At 33.5% G+C, this 23391-nt stretch overlaps 1 protein-coding gene across 4 annotated transcripts in view; it reads left to right on the top strand.

Moving 5' to 3' along the window:
* The window catches only part of Ncc69 (sodium chloride cotransporter 69), a 309232-nt gene extending 286242 nt beyond the window's left edge, over positions 1 to 22990 (top strand). For all 4 annotated transcript variants that reach the window (XM_075308676.1, XM_075308675.1, XM_075308673.1 and 1 more), the window contains 2 exons: positions 18178 to 18395; positions 21643 to 22990. In XM_075308676.1, coding sequence (XP_075164791.1) covers positions 18178 to 18395; positions 21643 to 21887 — 463 coding nt within the window. In that variant the 3' untranslated portion in view covers positions 21888 to 22990. The remainder of the gene's footprint in view (positions 1 to 18177; positions 18396 to 21642) is intronic.
* The last annotated feature ends 401 nt before the right edge of the window (positions 22991 to 23391 follow it).

Genomic DNA, 23391 nt, shown 5'->3' with positions numbered 1-23391 from the left:
AGAGACCAATTTTTAACTCCGATTTAGTTGAAATTTTGCACAGGGAGTAGAATTAGCATTGTTGCTATGCGTGCCAAATTTGGTTGAAATCGGTTCAGATTTAGATATAGCTCCCATATATATGTTTTTCTGATTTCGACAAAAATGGTCAAAATGCCAACATTTTCCTTGTAAAATCGCCACTGCTTAGTCGAAAAGTTGTAAAAATGACTCTAATTTTCCTAAACTTCTAATACATATATATCGAGCGATAAATCATAAATAAACTTTTGCGAAGTTTCATTAAAATTGCTTCAGATTTAAATGTTTCCCATATTTATACCCTTCACCACTACTGTGGTACATTTTGTATGTGTTTTGTATGTGGTGCATTTGTATGTAACGCCAGAAATAGTGGTCATAGACCCATCTTTTAGTATACCGATCGGCTTAGAATTAAATTCTGAGTCGATTTAGCGATGTCCGTCTGTCTGTCTGTCCGTCCGTCCGTCCGTCTGTCCGTCCGTCCGTCTGTCTGTATATGTAATTTTGTGAACAAAGTACAGCTCGCAATTTAAGTCCGATCGTCCTCAAATTTGGCATAGGGCCCTTTCTTGGGACAGAGACAATCGCTATTGGTTTTGGAAAAAAACGGTTCAGATTTAGATATAGCTGTCATATATATTTATCCCCGATTTGGTCATAGTTAGCGTGTTTATCAACCGATTTTCTTGAAATACCGTACATCCAAATATTTTATGAATCTCGAAGATCTTGCAAAATATCAGCCAAATCGGTTAAGATTTAGATATAGCTCCCATATATATCTTTCGTCCGATTTAGACTCATATGACCACAGAGGCCAAAGTTTACTACCGATCTTCGTGAAATTTTGCACAAAGGGTAGAATTGACATTCTACCAATGCTTGGTAAATTTTATTGAAATCGGTTCAAATTTAGATATAGCTCCCACATATATCTTTCGTCCGATTTGAACTTATATGACCACAAAAGCCAGAGTTTTGCCGTAATTTGCTTCAAATTTTGCACAAGGGGTACGTTTAATAGTATCGTTAAGTGTGTCAAATTTTGTTAAAATCGGTTCAGATTTAGATATAGCTCACATATATATCTTTCGCCCGATTTGGACTTATATGGTCTCAAAAGCCAGAGTTTTGCCCTGACTTACTTCAAATTTTGCACAAGCGGTACTTTTAACGATAATATTGTATGTGCCAAATATGGTCAAAATCGATTCAGATTTATATATAGCTCCCATATATATCTTTCGTCCGATTTGAACTTATATGACCTCAAGATCCAGGGTTTTGCCGTGATATGTTTCAAATTTCGCACAAGGAGTACTTTTAGTAGTATCGGTCATTGTGCCAAATTTGGTTGAAATCGGTTAAGATTTAGATATGGCTCCTATATACATCTTCCGTCCGATCTGCATTCATATGACCAGGGGGCCAAAGTTATACTGACATTTAGAATTATTATTCTAACTATACATGTCAAATTTAGTCAAAATCGGTTCAGATTATATATAGCTCCCATATATACGTACACCAGAGTTGGGGAAATATGGTAGACTGTTACACATTTTAGACCCATTTTCAATGGAAGTTTCCTCCAATTAACTGGATAGCGTTAGCCGATTTAAATTTTAATTCCAGAGATTTTGTAGAAGTAAAAAAATTGTCTGCTTTATATAGCTTCCAGCAAATGTGAAGTATTTGAGATGGTAACACAAATTTTGGCCTACATAGGGGTGAAGGGTATAATATAGTCGGCCCCGCCCGACTTTAGATTTTACTTACTTGTTTCTAATCTAGAGATTCCCTGGAATCGAAAGCCTTGCGACCTAGAATGTTTGGTTTTTCAATACCTCTACCGTAGGTAGACGTTTCACGGTAGGTATGAAAAATGAGTCATTTCGTAGATTTGAAATTTTTCTAAAACCATATGACGATGTGTCAATGAAGTGATCATCACTCTACAGCTTAATTTCCCAGCAAAAAATGGAAGCTATTCTTAAGGCACAACTTCCAAAGAACTTTTAAAAATGTCCTCCCAAAGATGTTTTTTATTTTAACTACATATGAAGTTCTTTTAATTCAATTTTCATAACTCGCTTTTTTCATAGTTATAATGGGTAATTTTAACTTTTTTACTTTCGAATAGGTTCAAGATAGAGCAAGAAATAATAAAATGGTGCACATTATTCAAATTTTGTCGAAAAAATGCTGAATCCTTTGTAGAAAAATTGCGAATTTTTGATAAAAAAAATTCTAATTTTTTTGGGGAATATATCACAAAATTGTTTAATTCACATCCAAAACTCAGAATTCGGATAACACCTTAAGAAGTGATGCAAATTCAATGCAACGGCTGTTGAAATGGTGGACATCCCTCCTATGACAAGCCCATGTAAAATTTATCGCTTCTGCGCCAATTTTGCACCACTTGGATCAAAAATGATCGTTTTCGCTACTTTTATGGCCACGCATTTTTGCTGGTTCACAGATTCGCATTTGTTACAAAATCGTTTCGAAATTGCATTAATCTCCACAAAGCTTCGTGATGTCACTATGTGTTTGCTTTGCCTGCAGGAACGGTAGAAGCTTCGTCAGTGATATTGAGTCTTCAGTAACAACCTCGAGGATTAGTTTCGCGTATAGTATTTTGCCGGTATGATATGCAAAGCCCCACTTCTTCAAGGGCTGAACTGCAGTCGGAGTGCTCAGTATCTGAACCGTTTTTATCCTCAGTAAATGGAATACCGACGGAAACATCAGTGTTTGAACTTATAAAAATAGCAATATTTAATGTTTCAGATTCAATCTTCGGAAATTAAACCGACGACCGATATCTGAGTATTGGAACTGGAGACCTAATCATCATTGGTTATTTAATATCCTCTCTTACCAGTTTTCGAAATGAAGACGGTAGTCTGAGCTGTAGTCTATGCTCTAAGTACCAGGGTGTAATTAACACCCGGGACCTCTGTAAATGAATTGTAGGGCGAAACCTCAGTGGCTGGATTTCTAAAATCTCAGTTTTTAATATCCGGCTTGAAACTTCAGAAAGACCGAAATCTAAGTGTGTTTGATATTCTTATTGATACAGGCTTAAAACGCCATGTTTGAAGTGCAGACGGAAGTCCCAGTTTTTTTTTAATGAAGACCGTAATATGAACTACAGACAGAATACTTCAACAGTAAGAGTTTAGTTGCGCTTTTTGGTATACAATAACATAAAGTAGGCAGTGTATCCACACTGCATGAATCGGTGGCAATAACGTAAACGGATAATCAAACTAGTTTGTGATCATTCCTTTACGTTATTGCAACCAATTCATGCAGTATAGATGCATTAAAGGTAGTGCTGTTTTCCTTCACGCCAACAATGCTATACTCAATATTATATATCACTTCTGAGCAATATTTCTATTAAAATAGCGCTATGTAGAAGCTGCTCTAAATCGGGACATCGCCCACAGAAATCAGCACTGATACGGTTGTTTTGTAAGCAGTTGGTACTGCCTCTCTCCCTTACAATCCTGCTGTAATAGTGCTCCATTTTTTGCTGGGCCCTCAGTATCAGACTCTAACCTGAAACATGCAAATGTTAAATGTCAGTTCTTAATGTGAATTTCACTTGAACTGAAGACACCTCTTATAGGCCAATTTCGCAATGGGATATCTCTAAAATTTGAATTTTATATTTTTCTGAGATGATTTCCAATGACAGCCCAGCAAAAAAAGCGTCGCCAAAAAAGCAGTGAAATTGTTCTGTTTGGATCCGGAAGTGGTGCAAAATTGGCGCAGAAACGATTAATTTAACATGGGCTTTTCATTGGACGGATGTCCACCAATTCAATTGCATTTGCACTGAATTTGACTTACTTCTTAAAGTGTGATCCGAATACAGTGTTTTGGATGTGAATTTACAATTTTTGTAATATTTTGCCAAATAAATAATTTATATAATTTTTTATGATTTTTTCTATGATTCATTCTAACGCTTGTTTGAACAGTTTGACTTCAAAAATTCTAAAAAGTTCGCAATTTTTCCAGAATGGATTCATAATTTTTTTCGACAAAATTTGAATAATTTGTACCATTTTATTAATCCTTAATCTGTTTTTAACCTATTTGAGACAAAAAAAAAGTTAAAATTACCCATTAAAAATATGAGAAAAGCAAGTTATAAAAAAATTTATTTAAAAGAACTTCCTGTGTAGTTAAAATAAAGAACATCTTTGGGAGGACATTTTTGGAAGTGCTTTTAAAGTTGTGCCTTTAGAAGAACTTCCAAACTTTTTGCTGGGAGGTTATATGGAATAACCATTTGTTATACACTAAAAAGCCTCTTTTCTGAGGAACGGAGCTTTAAAGAGGTGAAGTTTTCTTTCGATGCTAGACCAACCAAATTAAAAAGATTAAAGACAACTGTTGCTTCACTTGTCATAAATTCGGTTTTATTTGCTCTTAAAGAAAACACATAATAAAGGGGAATTTATTTTATATAACATTTCGTTCTGGAGGAAAGTATTTTTTGCTCTTAGTTTTTCTTTATGTGTAACGCTGTTGACGTTTCTGAGTACTTTATGGCTTCCCTTAGCGTTTCACACGTAATGGGACACACAATTCGGTCCCGACTACAAAAATTGGTGTCATGTCATTGATCTAAACACAGAATCGGACAGCACTCATTGATAAAGAGCAGTATTTAATGCTAAAACAGCTAGCTATCACTTTAGTCAACTTGCTATTGCATATCCCTAGCCTACTGATTTAAATCTATGGTGGAGGTATTACCTTCGGAACACCCCAACCAAGTGCTTCTCTTCTTAGTGTTTCTACAAATACATCAAAAGCTCTGTGTGTGTGTCTGTATTCATTGCATGTTTCTTGAGCACTTACCACTTATTGTATATTAATATTCAAATAGAAATAAAAGATAGTAAATTGTTAGATTTTTTTTAAGACTTCACTTTCATAGGATTTAAATGAAAAATATATGAGGCGTAAGATTGAAGAGAATTTGTGATTTCCTACAAATTGACTTAATAATTTCTCTCTATTTCTCTTCATTTTATCAGTAGTTAACATAACGTAGATGCCACCTTTAAACCGCAACTTGGTTTATACAGTTGGGATCAAAACAATAGAAGTGCTTCTTTATAACGATCATAGGAAATTTGTAATTAATAAAAAACAAGTATATACGGCCGTAAGTTCGGCCAGGCAGAATCTTATGTACCCTCCACCATGGATTGCGTAGAAACTAATACGAAAGACTGTCATCCACAATCGAATTACTTGGGTTGTGGTATCTTAAAACTTCTTAACATCGTTTTCTAAATTGTGAGTTAGTCCATACGTGGTAGAGAGCCAGAATTGAAATATAGGGGTCACTTATATGGGGACTATATACAATTATGAACTTGATATGGACCAATTTTTGTGTGATTGGGGATCGATTTATCTGAGGGCTATATATAACTATAGACCGATATGGACCTAGTTAGGCATGGTTGTTAACGGTCATATACTAGCACAATGTGCCATATTTCAACTGACTCGGATGAAATTTGCTCCTCCAAGAGGCTCCAAAACCAAATCTCGGGATCGGTTTATATGGGGGCTATATATGATTATGGACTGATATGGACCACTTTTGGCATGGCTATTAAATATCATATACTACCACCACGTATCAAATTTCAACCAGATCGGATGAATTTTGCTTCTCCAAAAGGCACCGGAGGTCAAATCTGGGGATCGGTTTATATGGGGCTATATATATAATTATGGACTGATATATAATTATGGACCAATATGGACCATTTTTTGCGTGGTCATTAGAAACCATATACTAACACCATGTACCAAATTTAGGCCGGATCGGATGAAATTTGCTTCTCTTAGAGGGTCCGGGGGATCGGTTTATATGGGGGCTATATATAATTGTGGACCGATGTGGACCAATTTTTGCATGGTTGTTAGAGATCACATGCTGACACTATGTACCAAATTTCAGCCGGATCGAATGAAATTTGCTTCTCTTAGAGTCCCGGCAAGCCAAATTTGGGGGTCCGTTTATATGGGGGCTACACGTAAAAGGACCGATATGGCCCATTTGCAATACCATCCGACCTACATCAATAACAACTACTTCTGCCAAGTTTCAAGTCGATAGCTTGTTTCGTTCGGAAGTTAGCGTGATTATAACAGACGGACGGACGAACGGACATGCTCAGATCGACTCAGAATTTCACCACGACCCAGAATATATATATATATATATATATATATATATATATATATATATATATATATATATATATATATATATATATATATATATATATATATATATATATATATATATATATATATATATATATATATATATACTTTATGGGGTCTTAGAGCAATATTTCGATGTGTTACAAACGGAATGACAAAGTTAATATGAGGAAGTCGAGCCTTTTTTGCTTTGTGTGCAGGTGTTTTGTCATGGAGCAAAATTACCTTGCCGTGTCTTCTGGCCAATTCTGGTCGTTTATTTATCAATGCATGGTTCAAATTGATCATTTGTTGTCGGTAGCGATCAGTATTAACAATTTCACCAGCTTTTAGAAGCTCGTGATACACCATACCTTTCTGGTCCCACCAAACACACAGCATTGTCTTCTTGCCGTCGATGTTTTCCGTTTAGGATTCTTAAAATAAATCAATTTTTCATGGCCAGTAACAATCCGATGCAAAGGCGATTTTCTTTCGAGTCTTTCAAAACAAAATTTCAAAAGTGTGTTTTTTCGGTTCTCCATCTGTCTTTCATTCAATTCAGGGGCACCCATTTTCCACACTTTTGAATCTTTCCCATAGCTTTTAAACGACCACAAATTAGTTGCTGTGCAACATTTAACATTGCTGCCATTTGCTTTTGACTCAAAGTGTCATCTCCATCCAATTCGACGTCTTCAAACTTTTTTGGTGGTCCCTCACTTCTTCATTTCTCACATCAAAATCATTATTTCTGAACCATTGACACCATCTTTTGTATGTTGCTTCTGATAAAGCATGATTGCCAAATGCCTCAACAAGTATTCTATGCGACTCTGCAGCACTTTTCTTCAGATTAACCCTAGGATAGGCGATAAGCTTTCGATCACTAAGCGTTCAAAGTCAAATTTGGTCTGACCAGACCAAGTAGTCTATCCTAGGGTTAAAACTAATGTTTCTTTTTCGAATTTGTTTTAGATTCGATTTTGTTTCCTTGACGGCTCAGTAACCTTTCATTATAAAATTTTATTATTTGGAAACTTATTTGGATGACACAATTAAGGCTGAGAAATTGTAACCTTAAGGTTACATGTTTTCACCAAAACGAAATTACCGTTAGCTACAATTTTACCACCATGTGTAAATTGTAACGATGGTGAATTTTATGTCAGTTGCAATTTATTCTATCCCAACAATTCCACAGAAATGTCTATCACTACAATTCATGGTCTATTTGCATCGTTAGCATTTCAGTTTCAATAGCAATTTATTTTTCGAATCCAATACGCCGAGAGAATGAATGTAACATACGATACACACATCTACACTCCTAGCAGCAGTTTATCAATAGATGGCCTTCTAACATTATCAATGCATGCTCCTATCTTGATTGCATCCAGAACTTAGTTTATTTTGCTATGGCAACAGACTACAAATGGACAGCAATGGAAGGTTTAGAGGTGTTCATTTCAATGTGGTTTTTACTTTGATGTCACTTTCAAAAGTATTGCAGTATTAAAATTGCTAAACAGGGCTATAATGTCCTTTAAACCATATACTATGTGGATCATACACAGAAACTACAAATACTTTTATAATAAAGATCGAAAAATATCGTTTTTACACGTGGTACATGAGTCTTGAAAAATCCAAATTTAAAAACCAAGACAAATGTCTTGGCGACCATCCATCTGGGACAATCTATTTGCTTTGGAATGTGACCAAAATGTTCTCAGCCCACCAGTCACATTTTTATTGGTAAATTAAATTTTTATTTTGCCTTTTTATCCCATGGTTATTTTTTAATATATAAATGCAATTTACTCAATAATTTAATAATTACATTTTAAGAATTTTTTTGTAATTTTTTTTTTTATATATAAATACAATTTACTCAATAATTTAATAATTACATTTTAAGAATTCTAAATTGTCATCTTGTGCGCTATGTCATAATGCCGCCATTGTGTTCTGCTTTATGCTGTTTTTGGCACATGGGAGCGTATACGTTGTCGCTTAAAATAAAATCCAGCACTCATACGCAACCACGTACGAGTTTCAAACATGGCGCAGCTAGGAGTAGTGTGACATAGTGGGTTAGGGATTTTGAACTTTTTTTTTTTTGATATATTGATTGAAATGTTCTGCCATGAATAGAAGTAAAATTCCAAGTTTGTCGTTGTTGTTGCAATTTCACTTAAATTGCTTTACTTAAAACTCTATATCTACAATACGATTCAATATATTTGCAAAAAAAAGTTGAAAAGTTGGAAAATGACCTACACTCATACCCCCGTAAAAAAAGTATATGTGCAACGTGTAAATTTATTTTCTAGTCTTATAAAGAACTTTTATTGAAAACATTTTTTCTTATTTTATTTACATTTTTGTACGTTACTAAAATACATAAACTAAATCTTTACCTAACGTTTGCTTTGACAGAAAATACATACCTAAATTTTTAGTCATAGAAAATATTTATATGTACAAAATTATATTTTAGCTATAAAAAATGTTAAAATGGCAGCCCGATTAAGATTCAGGCTCACTTAGACTATTCAGCCCATTGTGATATTTTAGCTATATGTCAAAATAAAATTAAGATAGTTTGATTAACTAATACGATATAGTATTGCCCTTGTTTATTAGAACTTGCTGTAATCGGTGAGGCATAGAACATACCAAATTTTTCAGAGTTGCCATATCGATTTTTTCCCATTCTGCCGTAATTGCAGACTTTAGTTCTTTGGGTTTTGTATATTGCTTGGTCTTCGCAACTACCTTAGCGGATAATATGCCCCAGAGATCTTCTATGGGATTTAGATCGGAACTTAGCGCTGGCCAGTCCAATAAAGGTATATCACGAGACTTAAAAAAACTGACGAGACTTAAAACAAGTATATACGGCCGTAAGTTCGGCCAGACCGAAGCTTATGTACCCTCCACCATGGATTGCGTAGAAACTTCTACTGAAGACTGTCATCCACAATCGAATTACTTGGGTAAATACGTATATAATTAAGTTTGACAAAATTTTCTATAGAAATAAAATTTTGACATTTTCTATAGAAATACGATTTTAACAAAATTTTCTATAGAAATAACATTTTGACAAAATTTTCAAAAATTTAAAATTTTGACAACATTCTCTACAGAATTATAATTTTGACAACATTTTCTATAGAAATAAAATGTTGCCAAAATTTTCTATAGAAATGAAATTTGACAAAATTTTCTATAGGAATACAATTTTGACAAAATTTTCTACAGAAATAAAATTTTGCTAGATTATTTTTGACTCGAATGGCAACCATGATTATGAACCAATTTTTGTATGATTGAGGATCGGCTATATATAACTATAGACCGATATGGACCAATTTTGGCATGGTTATTAGCGGCCATATACTAACCACCACGTTGCAAATTTGAACCGGATCGGATGAAGTTTGCTCCTCCAAGAGGCTCCGGACTTCAAATCTGGGGATCGGTTTAAATGGGGGCTATATATAATTATGGACTGATATGGACAAATTTTTGAATGGTTGTTAGAGACTATATACTAATACCATGTGCCAAATTTCAGCCGGATCGGATGAAATTTGCTTCTCTTTGAGGCTCAACAAGCCAAATCGGGGGATCGGTTTATATGGGGCTATATATAATTATTGACCGATATGGACCAATTTTTGCATGGTTGTTAGAGACCATATACCAACACCATGTACCAAATTTCAGCCGGATCGGATGAAATATGCTTCTCTTATAGGTTCGGCAAGCCAAATTTGGGGGTCTGTATATAGGGGGCCTAGCGTAAAAGTGGACCGATATGGCCCATTTGCAATACCATCCGTATTTGCAATACATCAATAGCAACTACTTGTGCCAAGTCTACTTCAAGTCGATAGCTTGTTTGGTTCGGAAGTTAGCGTGATTTCAACAGTCGGACGGACGGACGGACGGACATTCTTAGATCGACTCAGAATTTCACCACAACCAAGAATATATATACTTTATGGGGTCTTAGAGCAATATTTCGATGTGTTACAAACGGAATGACAAAATTAATATACCCCCCATCCTATGGTGGAGGGTATAAAAAAAAGCTGACCGAGAATGTCGCCAATATTTGTGATGGCCATCAGGACCATCCAAATTGAATTTCTTTTCATCGCTAAATGTAACCGTTTTGAACTCTTCGTGTCAAAACTTTTATTTTTCTGCAGCATTTTTATGGTGTTGTGTTAACTGCGGTTTAGGAATTTTATTTTCGTATTTTAGTCCTATATCGTATTTGATAATTTGCTGTATTCGTTGTCTAGTCACATTCAGACCCAATTCAACTTTCATTTCTCTGCAGCTCATATTTTGATTGGCAGCAAGTTAACGAATATGTCGCTTTGTCCTTTGGTCAGCGGTTGGAATGCGCCGACTGCGTTTAGCACAACCATAGTTTGTGGGATTTTTTAAAAAATTGCTAATCGTAGTGCGGCGTCGATTTGTCGCCGATGCAATTTCTCCAATTTTTTTTGCTAGCTAGGTCCATTCCGTTCATTTTTCGGTGTTCTTCCTCTGAAAGTTCACTTCCTCGAGGCATTTTTCAATAAAGATTAAAAATATGCACTAAATTTCTCACGCACAATCTATATTTATTCTTCACAACGAAACTGTAATGAGCCTGTGCACACTTCAGCGAAAAAAAATGTAAATGATGTACAATGCACATTGTACACTATTTGCTATTGAACTTCTAACTTTCATTACAAATTTCATATAACGGTACATCGAATTGGTGTCTAGCGACAAAATCGCTAATGATAGAGGGTGATAAATATCGTTAAAAAGAAAAATTTTAAGTATCGTTATTTTTGTCCAAAAGAGAAATGAAACAATTTTTGCACATATATTTATTTTACAGAGGTAAGCGCTGAAAGTCCTCCGGGGGGAGGGGAGACTTAGCTCCCCCCAGAAAAAATGTAACCCCCGGAAATTTTAAAACCTATTTACGATTTTCCTTTGTGTATTGTCATTGCACTATAGAAGGAAGGGCCGTAGCCCCTTGTCTACAAGCGCCAATGCCTACACTGAGAAAAAAGCTTTAAAAATATTTTTTTTTATAAAATATTTGTATATTAAATATAGATTACCAGCATGATACATTATAAATCTTACATTAAAATGTGGGAAAATTGGTTATCTTACAGGAACATTTGGTATTGTCTTTGTAGTTTCTGTGATATATAAAATTTAATTTGACCACCTCTATGCCTATACTCACAAAATGCGATGCCTTACATCTGATTTTTTTTACATTAGCATACGTTTCATATTGTTATTTAAAAAAAAAAAACGTAATACTGTGATTTTTTTTTTTGGCTTGTCGCTCCCTCCATTGAACCAAAAACACTATTGAATAAAATTTGGTGTAGTATATAGACAGAAATATTTCGTAAAAAATATTGTAACAACAACCGCGGAGATTTTACTTTCAGTTTAAGCACAATTTTATACATGGGCATAAACTTTCGATATATCAATGAAAGGTCAAATTCCCTGACCCACTACGTCACACTTCTGCTGCTCTGGGTCATATGTGGGACCCCCACACAATGTGAACACGCGTAGAACACATTATATGTAAATGAATCGAATCCTTACCACACACACACATACAGAACAAATCCATTCGATACTAAATGTATTGGTACACACCATCAACCTCTTTGCAGAAGATAAAATCATGAATTCATTTAAATTCTATGAGTGAGAAACGTACTTAAGTGGGATGGTCCATGCACATAACCACATCGTTCTATATTCATACCATAGAATATTGAACTTAAGAATATACCATAGAACGTAAACAATCAATGAATCAATGTCCAATAATCAAGGCAATATCAACATTAAATATTGACTCTGCGATACAAGGGCTAATAGAATATTTCCTAATGATGACGTGTATTCTACTCTAGAATTTACTATGTCGATGTATTCTTTAGTTACCCAGCAAAAAAAGCATCGCCAAAAAAGTAATGAAAATATTATTTTTGGATCCGGAAGTGGTGCAAAAGTGACGCAGAAGCGATGAATTTAACATGGGCTTGTCATAGGACAGAAGTCCTCCATTTCAACAGCCGTTGCACTGAATTTGCATCACTTCTTTAGGTGTGATCCGAATTAAATGTTTTGGATGTAAATTAAAAAAGTCTGTGATATTTTGTCAAATAAATATTTTTTATAATTTTTTATAATTTGTAATGGATTCTAACGCTTGTTGGAAACGTTTGACCTCAAATATTTTCAAAAATTCACAATTTTTCAGATTGAATTTAGCATTTTTTTGACAAAATTTAAATGATTTGTACCATTTTATGAATTCTTACTCTGTTTTTAACCAAAAAAAAAAGTTAAAATTACCCATTAAAAGTATGAATAAACCAAGTTATAAAAAATTGAATTAAAAGAACTTCCTGGGGAGATAAAATAAAGAACATCATTGGGAGTGCATCTTCCCGAAGTGCTGTTAAAGTTGTGCCTTTGGAAGAACTTCCAAATTTTTTTGCTGGGTAGTGAATAGGAGCACCTCGCAAGGAATGATTCAATGGTCAACCTCATTTTTTGTCGGTTTTTTTTTCGTTGGCGGACAATTATTGCTTCTGTTTACTTAGCTAGTTGTATGGTTTGTTTTGATTGCTACTACCAAACATTTCTTTGAGTGTACATGGTACAAAGATAATTTCACATATTAGTGAGATAGGTGCCAATAAATTGCTGAGAAACAAATACAACCAAAATAAAATAGGCTCTGAATTAATTCTTGAAAAGTTTTTGATGGTCAACTTATAAAATTGCACAAAAAGGAAAAAAGTGAAATATTTGTTCGAATTTATAAGGTAAAGGCGACCATCGAAAACTTTTTCAAGGATTAGTTCTGAGCCTATTTCATTTTAATTTCAAGAGGTAATTCGAGTGTAATTTGCATTGGGTTTAGTGAATTATCCTAATTTACTCTGATAATTGGTGGATAGTTGGCGCTTCAGGTAGTGAATGCAAATGATGAATGTGAGAGTTCCGAAACGAACGCCCATCCAACCATCTTGGTGTCAAAAGGGCTTTGCCTAAATAAATTTGACAAACATTTTTTATTCACATCGCATCAAAATAAAATAAAAGGGTTTTGCGTTCCATGCACACAAAAAATATTTTTATCTTCAATCACGAAATTAATTAATCCCATTACTTTTTTTAACTGAAATTTCTTCAATCACAGATGTTTAAAAATTAAATGAAAGTCAATTAAACAAAAAATTATTGATACTATTAATTTTTGTAAAATTTTTAATTGAATAGTTTTTCCCACTGACTCATATTCCTCATACGTTTTTGCAAAACATTTCACCGTTCACACCGAGCTAAGATGTTTTAGTTTGACAGTTGTCATGGAAAGAAGAAATTCTCATTTATTCTAAATTCAAATATATGCAACGTTTGTTCAAATAAATACCGCGGCTGCAAAGGGACAAGTGTTTTCACATCCCTATGTTCTTCAAAGTCATAGTTTTTTCTTGTTTACATTATAAAGCTGGCGTGTTTTTGAGGAAAACTTGCGTTTTGAACTTGATTATTTGTATTGGTAAAACGACTCGTTTGTATTGGTAAACGACTCTTATAAAGGAAAAACATTACAAACCCCAAAATATACTTGGCGCCGTAGTAGCCTGAGATCAATGCAGTCTGATTTAATGTATAAAGCCTATAAACTACAACTTATTACAATACATATTCGAGCTTATTGGACGGGAAAATTAAGGGAATTGATACTATTAAGTTACTGAAAAGAAAACGCCATATACCAATCTCGCAAACCTGACTATGTTTCAGGGTTGGCCACTACACATTTCCATAGTCTTTAGTGAGATGACTTAATTTGGGTCGTTTTTGTTAATTCCTTATGAAATTTACACACGAGAATTATTCTTCCCAAATTGAACCATTTTTCACCACCAGTGTGCATCATCCTTTCGTATAACTTTCAATTCCTTAATCTTATTTGTTTGATTTTAATTGGAAAATTTCTTAATTGGAAAAATTTTCGTGAATTTTTTTTTGTTCTGTGGGGTGATGGATATTACTTATCCAGCCCTACCACTTAAAACAATTTGCAAAAGTTTTAAAAATTCGCAGTGTGGTATTTTCTATATTGTGAAAAAGTCGAAAATTCTAAAATTAAAATTAAATTTCAAGTACAAATGCAAAGAATATTATTCTTTTTAGTTTGGAGAAGCTCTACACCCTCACAAAAAATCGCTTCTGTAACATATACTCCCAAACATATTTTGCTTCAAGCATATACATTTTTGGGTATTGCCCAAACATTTATATGTTTGATCTCTTCCAATATATAATATGTTTGAAAGCATATTGGTCTAAACAATATATGTTTGGGTAGTCTAAGTTCCAAACATTTTGTATTTTTGCAACCAAATTCAATAATGTTGTCTTCCAAAAAACAATATGTTATTATGTGAACATATAATATGTTTGGAAGCATTTTGCACCAAAAAATATTATATGCTTAAAAAAATTCTCCCAAACAATATTGTGCTCAAAATTTTATTTATTTATTTATATATTTACAATCATAATGGATTATGAAAATAAACAGGTAATATAGGTGCTAACAACATAGGTTTTCGACCTGAATGCTCAAAATTTTGTTTCTGCCTAATTGTATATTCCCTCACATCTTTCTCACTTCCACGAGATTTTTTAGTTCTTAGCACCTTTTTCTGTAATACAAACATTGTAGAAGAAATTATTCAATTTTATGATTTTTTTTTTAATTTTACCTTTTGCCGGACGGGGATTCGAACAGCGGACCACACAGTTTGTAAGGATCAAAGAAGTAGCTGATCAATTGCCCAAGGGAAAATAAAATGTTAATTTTGTAATAACAAGCAACCACCACCAACTTAATTCAATATCGCTCCCTGTTAAATAGCGCTCCAAGCTACTAAACACATATATGTTTATAGGCTATTTCTAAATTAATATATGTTTGCATCCAAGCATATTATATTTACAAACATTTTATGTCCCAAACATAATATGTTCTAACATATTAACATATATGTCCCAAACATGTTATGCTAGTTTATGAACATTATATGCTTGCACTCAAAAATATTGTGTTTAAAAATTTGTGTTCCAAACATATAATGTTTATAGCCAAACATATGAAAAACAGTATTTTTCATCCGTGTAGATGAAATGTCGATAGTTCGAATTTTGTACAATATTCGAGTTATCTTTGGAGGTTCGAATCAGAGAAAAGGATAAACATTTCACATATCCACCACTGCCATTACTACTGTAATGTTCATGGATCCTGATTGTTTTAATTTTGTATTATACGGGTAATAAAACAGCCTTGTGGAAAATTCACAATGTCCAAGATTTTTATTTATTGGTTTATAGTTTTATTTCATACCTTCAAAAACAATTTTGACCAGCCCTTATTTTGGTGTTTTGTTCGTCCCAAAGATTGGTCTTATTTAAAATAAAGAATTAACTTAAAACTTAAAACTGGTTAAAATTTCAAGGTCCGAGGTTGATTTTGAATTTAGGAAATTATTGTAATTTTATTTTATTATGATATATTGGTATTACTCAATTATGTATGGAACAAAATATCGGCCTAATGGGCGCCGCGATCTCGGTGGCACACCTTCATCCGATAGTCCAAATTTTCGATGACGCTGAGGCATAATGGAGGTTCTATGCCGTTAATGTGCCGAATTATCTCATCCTTTAGCTCTTGAATTGTTGCTGGCTTATCGACGTACAACTTTTCTTTCAAATAACCCCAAAGAAAAAAGTCCAACGGTGTCAAATCACATGATCTTGGCGGCCAATTGACATCACCATTACGTGAGATAGCACGGCCATTGAATTTGTTGCTCAAAAGAGCCATTGTTTCGTTAGCTGTGTGGCAAGTGGCACCGTCCTGCTGAAACCACATATCGTCCACATCCATATCTTCCAATTTGGGCCATAAAAACTTCGTTATCATCTCACGATAGCGAACACCATTCACAGTAACTGCTTGACCGGCCTCATTTTGGAAAAAATACGGCTCGATGATGCCGCCAGCCCATAAATCGCACCAACCAGCCACTCTTTGTGGGTGCATTGGTTTTTCGACAATCACTCTTTGATTCTCATTCGCTCAAATGCGGCAATTCTGTTTATTGACGAATCCACTGAGGTGAAAATGTGCCTCATCACTGAAGTTTATTTTTTTCGAAAATTGATCGTCCACTGTTGCCATTTCTTGGAACCATTCTGCCCATTCACGACGTCCAAGGTTCAAATTGAGTAAGTCTGAAATAGAGAAATGTCAAATAAAATTCGAAAAAAAACTTGGCGTTTAGGTCTGGTTCACATTCAACATAGGTCCTTACAATTTAACCACCCTTTAGCTTTAAATCTAGGATCCATAAAATTAAAAATAGGATGCAAGTCTCATTTATCATTTTACTTTTACGATATACTAACGAATCTACCTACTTTGTAGGTAACAAACGTCAGTTAAAATTCAAAATTTTACAAGATATTAATGTAAAAATGGTTTTCTTAATTAAAAACAAGTAAGGAAAGTCTAAAGTCGGGCGGTGCCGACTATATTATACCCTGCACCACTTTGTAGATCTAAATTTTCGGTACCATATCACATCCGTCAAATGTGTTGGGGGTTATATATAAAGGTTTGTCCCATATACATACATTTAAATATCACTCGATCTGGAAGAATTTGATAGACTTCTACAAAATCTATAGACTCAAAATATAAGTCGGCTAATGCACTAGGGTGGAACACAATGTTAGTAAAGGGGTGGAACACACCTTAAATCTGAAGCAATTTTAAGGAAACTTTGCAAAAGTTTATTTATGATTTATCGCTCGATATATATGTATTAGAAGTTTAGGAAAATTAGAGTCATTTTTACAACTTTTCGACTAAGCAGTGGCGATTTTACAAGGAAAGTGTTGGTATATCTAAATCTGAACCGATTTCAACCAAATTTGGCACGCATAGCTACAATGCTAATTCTACTCCCTGTGCAAAATTTCAACTAAATCGGAGCAAAAAATTGGACTCTGTGGTCATATGAGTGCAAATCGGCCGAAAGCTATATATTGGAGCTATATCTAAATCTGAACCGATTTCAACCAAATTTGTCACACATAGCTACAATGCTAATTCTACTCCCTGTGCAAAATTTCAACTAAATCGGAGCAAAAAATTGGCCTCTGTGGTCATATGAGTGTAAATCGGGCGAAAGCTATATATGGGAGCTATATCTAAATCTGAACCGATTTCAACCAAATTTGGCACGTATAGCTACAATGCTAATTCTACTCCCTGTGCAAAATTTCAACCAAATTGGGCTAAAACTCTGGTTTCTGGGACCGTATTAGTCCATATCGGGCGAAAGCTATATATGGGAGCTATATCTAAATCTGAACCGATTTCTTCCAAAATCGATAGGGATCTATCCTGAGCCAAAACACATACTTGTGCCAAATTTGAAGTCGATGGGACTAAAACTGCGAACCAGACTTTGATTACAAAAATGTGTTCACGGACAGACGGACATGGCTATATCGACTCAGGAACCCACCCTGAGCATTTTTGCCAAAGACACCATGTGTCTATCTCGTCTCCTTCTGGGTGTTGCAAACATATGCACTAACTTATAATAACCTGTTCCACAGTGTGGATTTATATACAAATATGCATTGCTTATTAAATTTGCTAATCCAAAGTTTCCGGCAGAGAAAACATTATTATCAAAAATGTTAACTAAATTATATTTCCCCCTTTTTTTACAGAGTTTATGCCTTGGCTAACAAGCAAGCTGAATTGGAATTTGAACAACGTTCTATGGCCAGTTTACTCTCGAAATTCCGTATTGACTACTCTGATTTGCAGTTAATTCCCGACATAACAAAGAAACCACAGGAATCTTCTCAGCAATTCTTTAATGATTTAATTAAAGATTTTGTGGTTTCAGAAAAGGACACCAATACACAATTACAAGAGGACAATGGTAAGTGTGTAGTATCTACACAATAAAAAAAACTAATACATAAGAGGTTATACACTTAGAATATTTTGGTTAAAGTAAATGTTATGGAAATAAAGGGGTTTAAGAAAAAATAAAATAACTCTCATTACGGGATATTTCGATAGGTGTCACATTTGAAGTGTAGAAATTACGTCAGAATGAACGAGATTAAAATTCTTCACAAAAATGACGACAATCGCAAATATGATATTGACTGTGGAGGCTCACACCCACTTTGTTTGCTAAGTCAATAATCAAAATTGTTTAATCTGGGGGGTTGAGAGTTGAGTTGAGTTGAGAGTAAATGTCAGGCATTCTGTATTCCATCTTTTTGGACAAAGAAGATTATGAAAATCGATCAAATGGGTAAAAACAATGACCGCTACGAGTCTACGGATATTCACGCCTAGCTATTCATGTTTCAGTATTTCCGAAGTATCATTTCCATAGCCTTTAGTAAATATCTGCACTGAAAAAAATATTGTCGTGAGGTCAAAGATTTCATGTCTTTAACATACGAATGCCAATTTTGCTTAGCACGGAAGACGCAATTCTCTACCATAACGTTTTTTTTTTCCTTGTCCAAAAGTCGATAAACTTTTCAATGAAGTCGTATTATCCTTATAATTAAGAGATTTCACTTAAAAATGGGTATCATAACATGAAAGAAAAAATTTTTGGGCTAAGGTCAACTTGACTTTAATAACTCAGAAAAATTCTTTACATTTAATGAAATTGTCTTTAAATTTGTTGCCTTTTTGCATCTTGACTACAAAGCAAAAAATCGTTCAAACATAGGACATATTTTTCAACACTTCATTTTAAAGACTTTTATTACTTGAAACATATCATAATTTCTACTGGAAGTCAAGTCTTAATTTGGAAAATAAAGTTGTCGTTAACTCGTTTTTAAAGGACTTTGATAGCATATGAACACACAAAAAAATAACTGCAAATAAATATTAACAACTTTATTTGTATGTAAAATCTGCTGATGCTCAACAAATTTGTCTATTGAATATGAGGCATTTGTTGTTGAAATGTGTTTGTAGATGCTTGACAGAGGAAATAATAGAAATATTCAGAATTTTCAACAAATTGTTTTGTTGCGAAAATAGTTGACTGCTATCGATATGAAAACAAAAACAAAAATACAAGACTGGTTACGCGCACATCGCTGAGAACATGTACGAAAGCTAAAAGAAGTATGCGAAGAATACCGTTAGAACAAAATGAGTATGAGCACATGCACGTGTATGATAGCAAGCAAAGAGCTCATTAATCAGAGAAACATTTATAAAAAAAAACATTTATAAAAAATGTCTGTGAAAAATTTATATTTTTCAATGTGGAAGTTTCTTAAATGTGTTTGTTGTATGAGATAATTAATAAAACCATATTAATATCGGGATTAGAGTTATTACAATTCTAATTAACTAGAATATATATCACTGGGCAAAAAGTTGTCAAAATGCTTGCTAGACCCTGGACTACTCAAATTTAAAATCGTCATACATTTACAAAACTGAGTATAGGATTTTCGACACAAAAATGTACATGTTCCCCGTCCAAAAATAGCATTTTGGCCATATTCCTTCTCTGTATGTACTTAACAAAATGTCTCCAAAATTGTTCCAGCAATTTTGCAATTTTGGTGCAATAATTCTGTCAATTTCAATTTAATTTTGTCAATACACCAATAAATTTGTTACAGGTCATTGATAGACTCCAACAAACCACATACAAATTTTTTCGTTCAAATTCAAAAATATTTGTTGAGGATTAAACGTAACGTTCAACAACAAATATTTTGTACTGTTCGAAGCTCAACAAATTACTTACAGATTATGTTATTGAGAACACAAATTATTTGTTGCCTTCTGATGGTAACGATTGCTAACAACTTTTTTGTAATAATGGTTATTAAAAGTACAAATTAGTTTGTTGCAGGAAAATTAACAAATTTTGTTATTGGTTTTCCAACAAAAGTTATTGGTTCTCAAACTTATTTTTATCTGTGAAGAACAAAAGCTGAAAAGGCAAAAAATTAAAATTTGCTTCCTAGAAGCAAGTACACAAAACCCAAGTTTAAAAGAGAATTGTGTCTTAAAAGTATCCTTACTTGTATTCTCCGCTTCTGTGGCTCGGAATCAATACCAACATTTTTAAAGTAAAGACAAAATCTTTGGAACCGGGCATGCTTTTTTTCAGTGTGGCGATGGTAGATAACACGATAGTGGTCTTACATGTTACATGCCTTGTTCAAATGGAGAACGCCTACGAGAATTTTTTTCTATATGTTCGTGTAATCAATTTTTAGATTAATTTTTATGATTTGATTTATTGCTGATACTGAAAAATTCTAATATCCTTAAAATGGATCATAAAGAAAACCAAGAATAGCCGTTATAAAAAACTACCTCCCTTTATAAAATTTCCAAAGTTCTATGGAGGCCTTTAAATTTCTAATCTTAGTATTTTCAAATCGTGTTTGGATATCGTTAAAAATTTCATATTCTGATTCTTGGGAATCTTTACGAGGCCCACCATTTGGTGATGCTATTATCACTAATGTTGACCATTTAATGTACTGGGTATTTATTTCAATGTTTCCTGTTTTTTTTTTTTTTTCAATTAAAGAGTAAATAACAGACATTCTGTATTCCATTGTTTTGGACAAAGAAGATTATGGAAATCGATCAAATGGGTAAAAACACTGACCGCTACGAATCTACGGGTATGCACGCCTAGCTATTCATGTTTCAGTATTTCCGATGGATCATTTCCATAGCCTTTAGTAAATATCTGGCGATGGTAGATAACACGATAGTGGTCTTACAAGGCAAGTAACTTCAAATGAGGAACGCCTACGAGAATTTTGTTCTATATGTTCGTGTAATCAATTTTCAGATTAATTTTTATGACTTGATTTATTGCTGATACTGAAAAATTCTAATATCCTTAAAATGGATCATAAAGAAAACCAAAAATAGCCGTTATAAAAAAACTACCTCCCTTCATAAAATTTCCAAAGTTCTATGGAGGCCTTTAAATTTCTAATCTTAGTATTTTCAAATCGTGTTTGGATATCGTTAAAAATTTCATATTCTGACTCTTGGGAATATTTACGAGGCCCACCATTTGGTGATGCTATTATCACTAATGTTGACCATTAAATGTACTGGGTATTTATTTCAATGTTTCCTGTTTTTTTTTCAATTTATTTTAGTTGCCATTACGGAAGATGACATGATGGCTGTTCAGGACAAAACGAATCGTTATTTACGTCTACGTGAATATTTACAAGAACAATCAACCAAATCCGATTTGGTTGTAATGACATTGCCCATGCCTCGCAAGAACTTTGTGACGGCTCCCCTCTATATGGCCTGGTTAGAGAGTTTAAGTCGTGATATGCCACCATTCCTGTTTGTACGTGGTAATCAGACCAGTGTTCTGACTTTCTATTCATAAGACGACGGCATAGAGAAGGGAGGGGCCAAACGGAGGGACACTAAAAACGAAGCTAAAGCGCAAATAATAAATAAAATAGAAAAATAACAAAAGCCAACCGCCACCATCACCACCCCCCACCACTACCATCATTATCGTCGTCAGGAAGACAATAGACAACAACGGCTACAATAGCCCACGAATCATCAACAGTGACACAAAAACAACAGAAATGACCGAGGATATTTAAGTAAAATGGCCGGAAAAAACCTGAAGGAAGTATGCCATAAAATCATATCCCGAAACCACAGCGTCAGCGACAACCACAGCAACCCCTTCCTCCTCTCTTATAAACACACACGCACCCATTCTATAGACTTAAGTTTGAAGAGCATAAAGAGACATTTTTATTATTATTTTTAGTTGTATTTGTTAACAAAGAATCAAAAATAGCTACACTCACTCACACCCACACACATCCAGCCATGTTTAGATTTAATGTAATAGCCGTACAGCATTCCTCTTCTTTTATGTTTAAACCCCATAACAATTGATCGGCAAAACAATAGCAGATTTAACGAAAAATTTTAAAATTTCGACCACAATTCCCAATATTTGTATTTTTCGATTTTTTTATTTAATTAATTACCTTAGTTCTATATTTACTTATTATCCAATACCGTATTTTTGATATTGCATAATGTTTTGTTTTTTCTTTTATATTTCGTGTGTTTTTTTTTAATTTTATTTAACAAAATTATTTATAATTTGGTGTTGTATGGTCTTCAGTTTGAAATTTGAACTTAAGTTTTTTTTTTTAATTTGTTAATTTTTTATGTACATCTTTAAGTATAGACTCACTTAAAATGCAATAATTGTAATTTATATATTCTTAGATTTTAATTGCAGAGCAAATCAAATCAATGTTTGCATTGTATTTACAACAACAACAACAACAAAAATATTATTCTATTTTTACTAACTTAACTTTACCATAAATATTCACTACATATATTAATATGTATGAATGTATTTGTATGTATTAAAAACAAAATGTTTAATGTAAATTCTTTTCTTAGTTGCTATGTTAATCTATTAAATAAAATACGAAACGAAATCTCGAATTAATTATTAAATTACTTGAAAATCCACTCAAAACAAAAACATTTTAGTTGGATTTAAAGAATTTGATCTTCCCTTAAGGATACTGGTATTGATTCCGAGTCAAAGGTGTAGCTTCTTCTTTTTAATGCAGACATGGGTTAAGGAGCAATATAGCTAGGCTCTAATAAAATAAAAATAAATAAACAGGTGTAGTCCAATATTTATTCTTGTTTTGCGGTATAATAAAGTATTTCCTATTAAAATGTAGGTTGAAGTTGCAATGAATTAAACAGTTAAATTATTTAAATGTAATTAACTAAAAATTTTGTTCGGGAATAATTAGTTTATAAATAAAATTAAATGTTGACTCTAATCGACAGACAAATCCAACTATAATTTCAATCGGAAAATTCATAAGAAA

This window comes from Haematobia irritans, chromosome 4 (genome assembly GCF_050003625.1).
Source record: "Haematobia irritans isolate KBUSLIRL chromosome 4, ASM5000362v1, whole genome shotgun sequence".
In the NCBI taxonomy this organism is placed as follows: domain Eukaryota; kingdom Metazoa; phylum Arthropoda; class Insecta; order Diptera; family Muscidae; genus Haematobia; species Haematobia irritans.
Note: the sequence above shows the minus strand (reverse complement) of the source record. Positions and strands in the feature narration are given on the sequence as shown.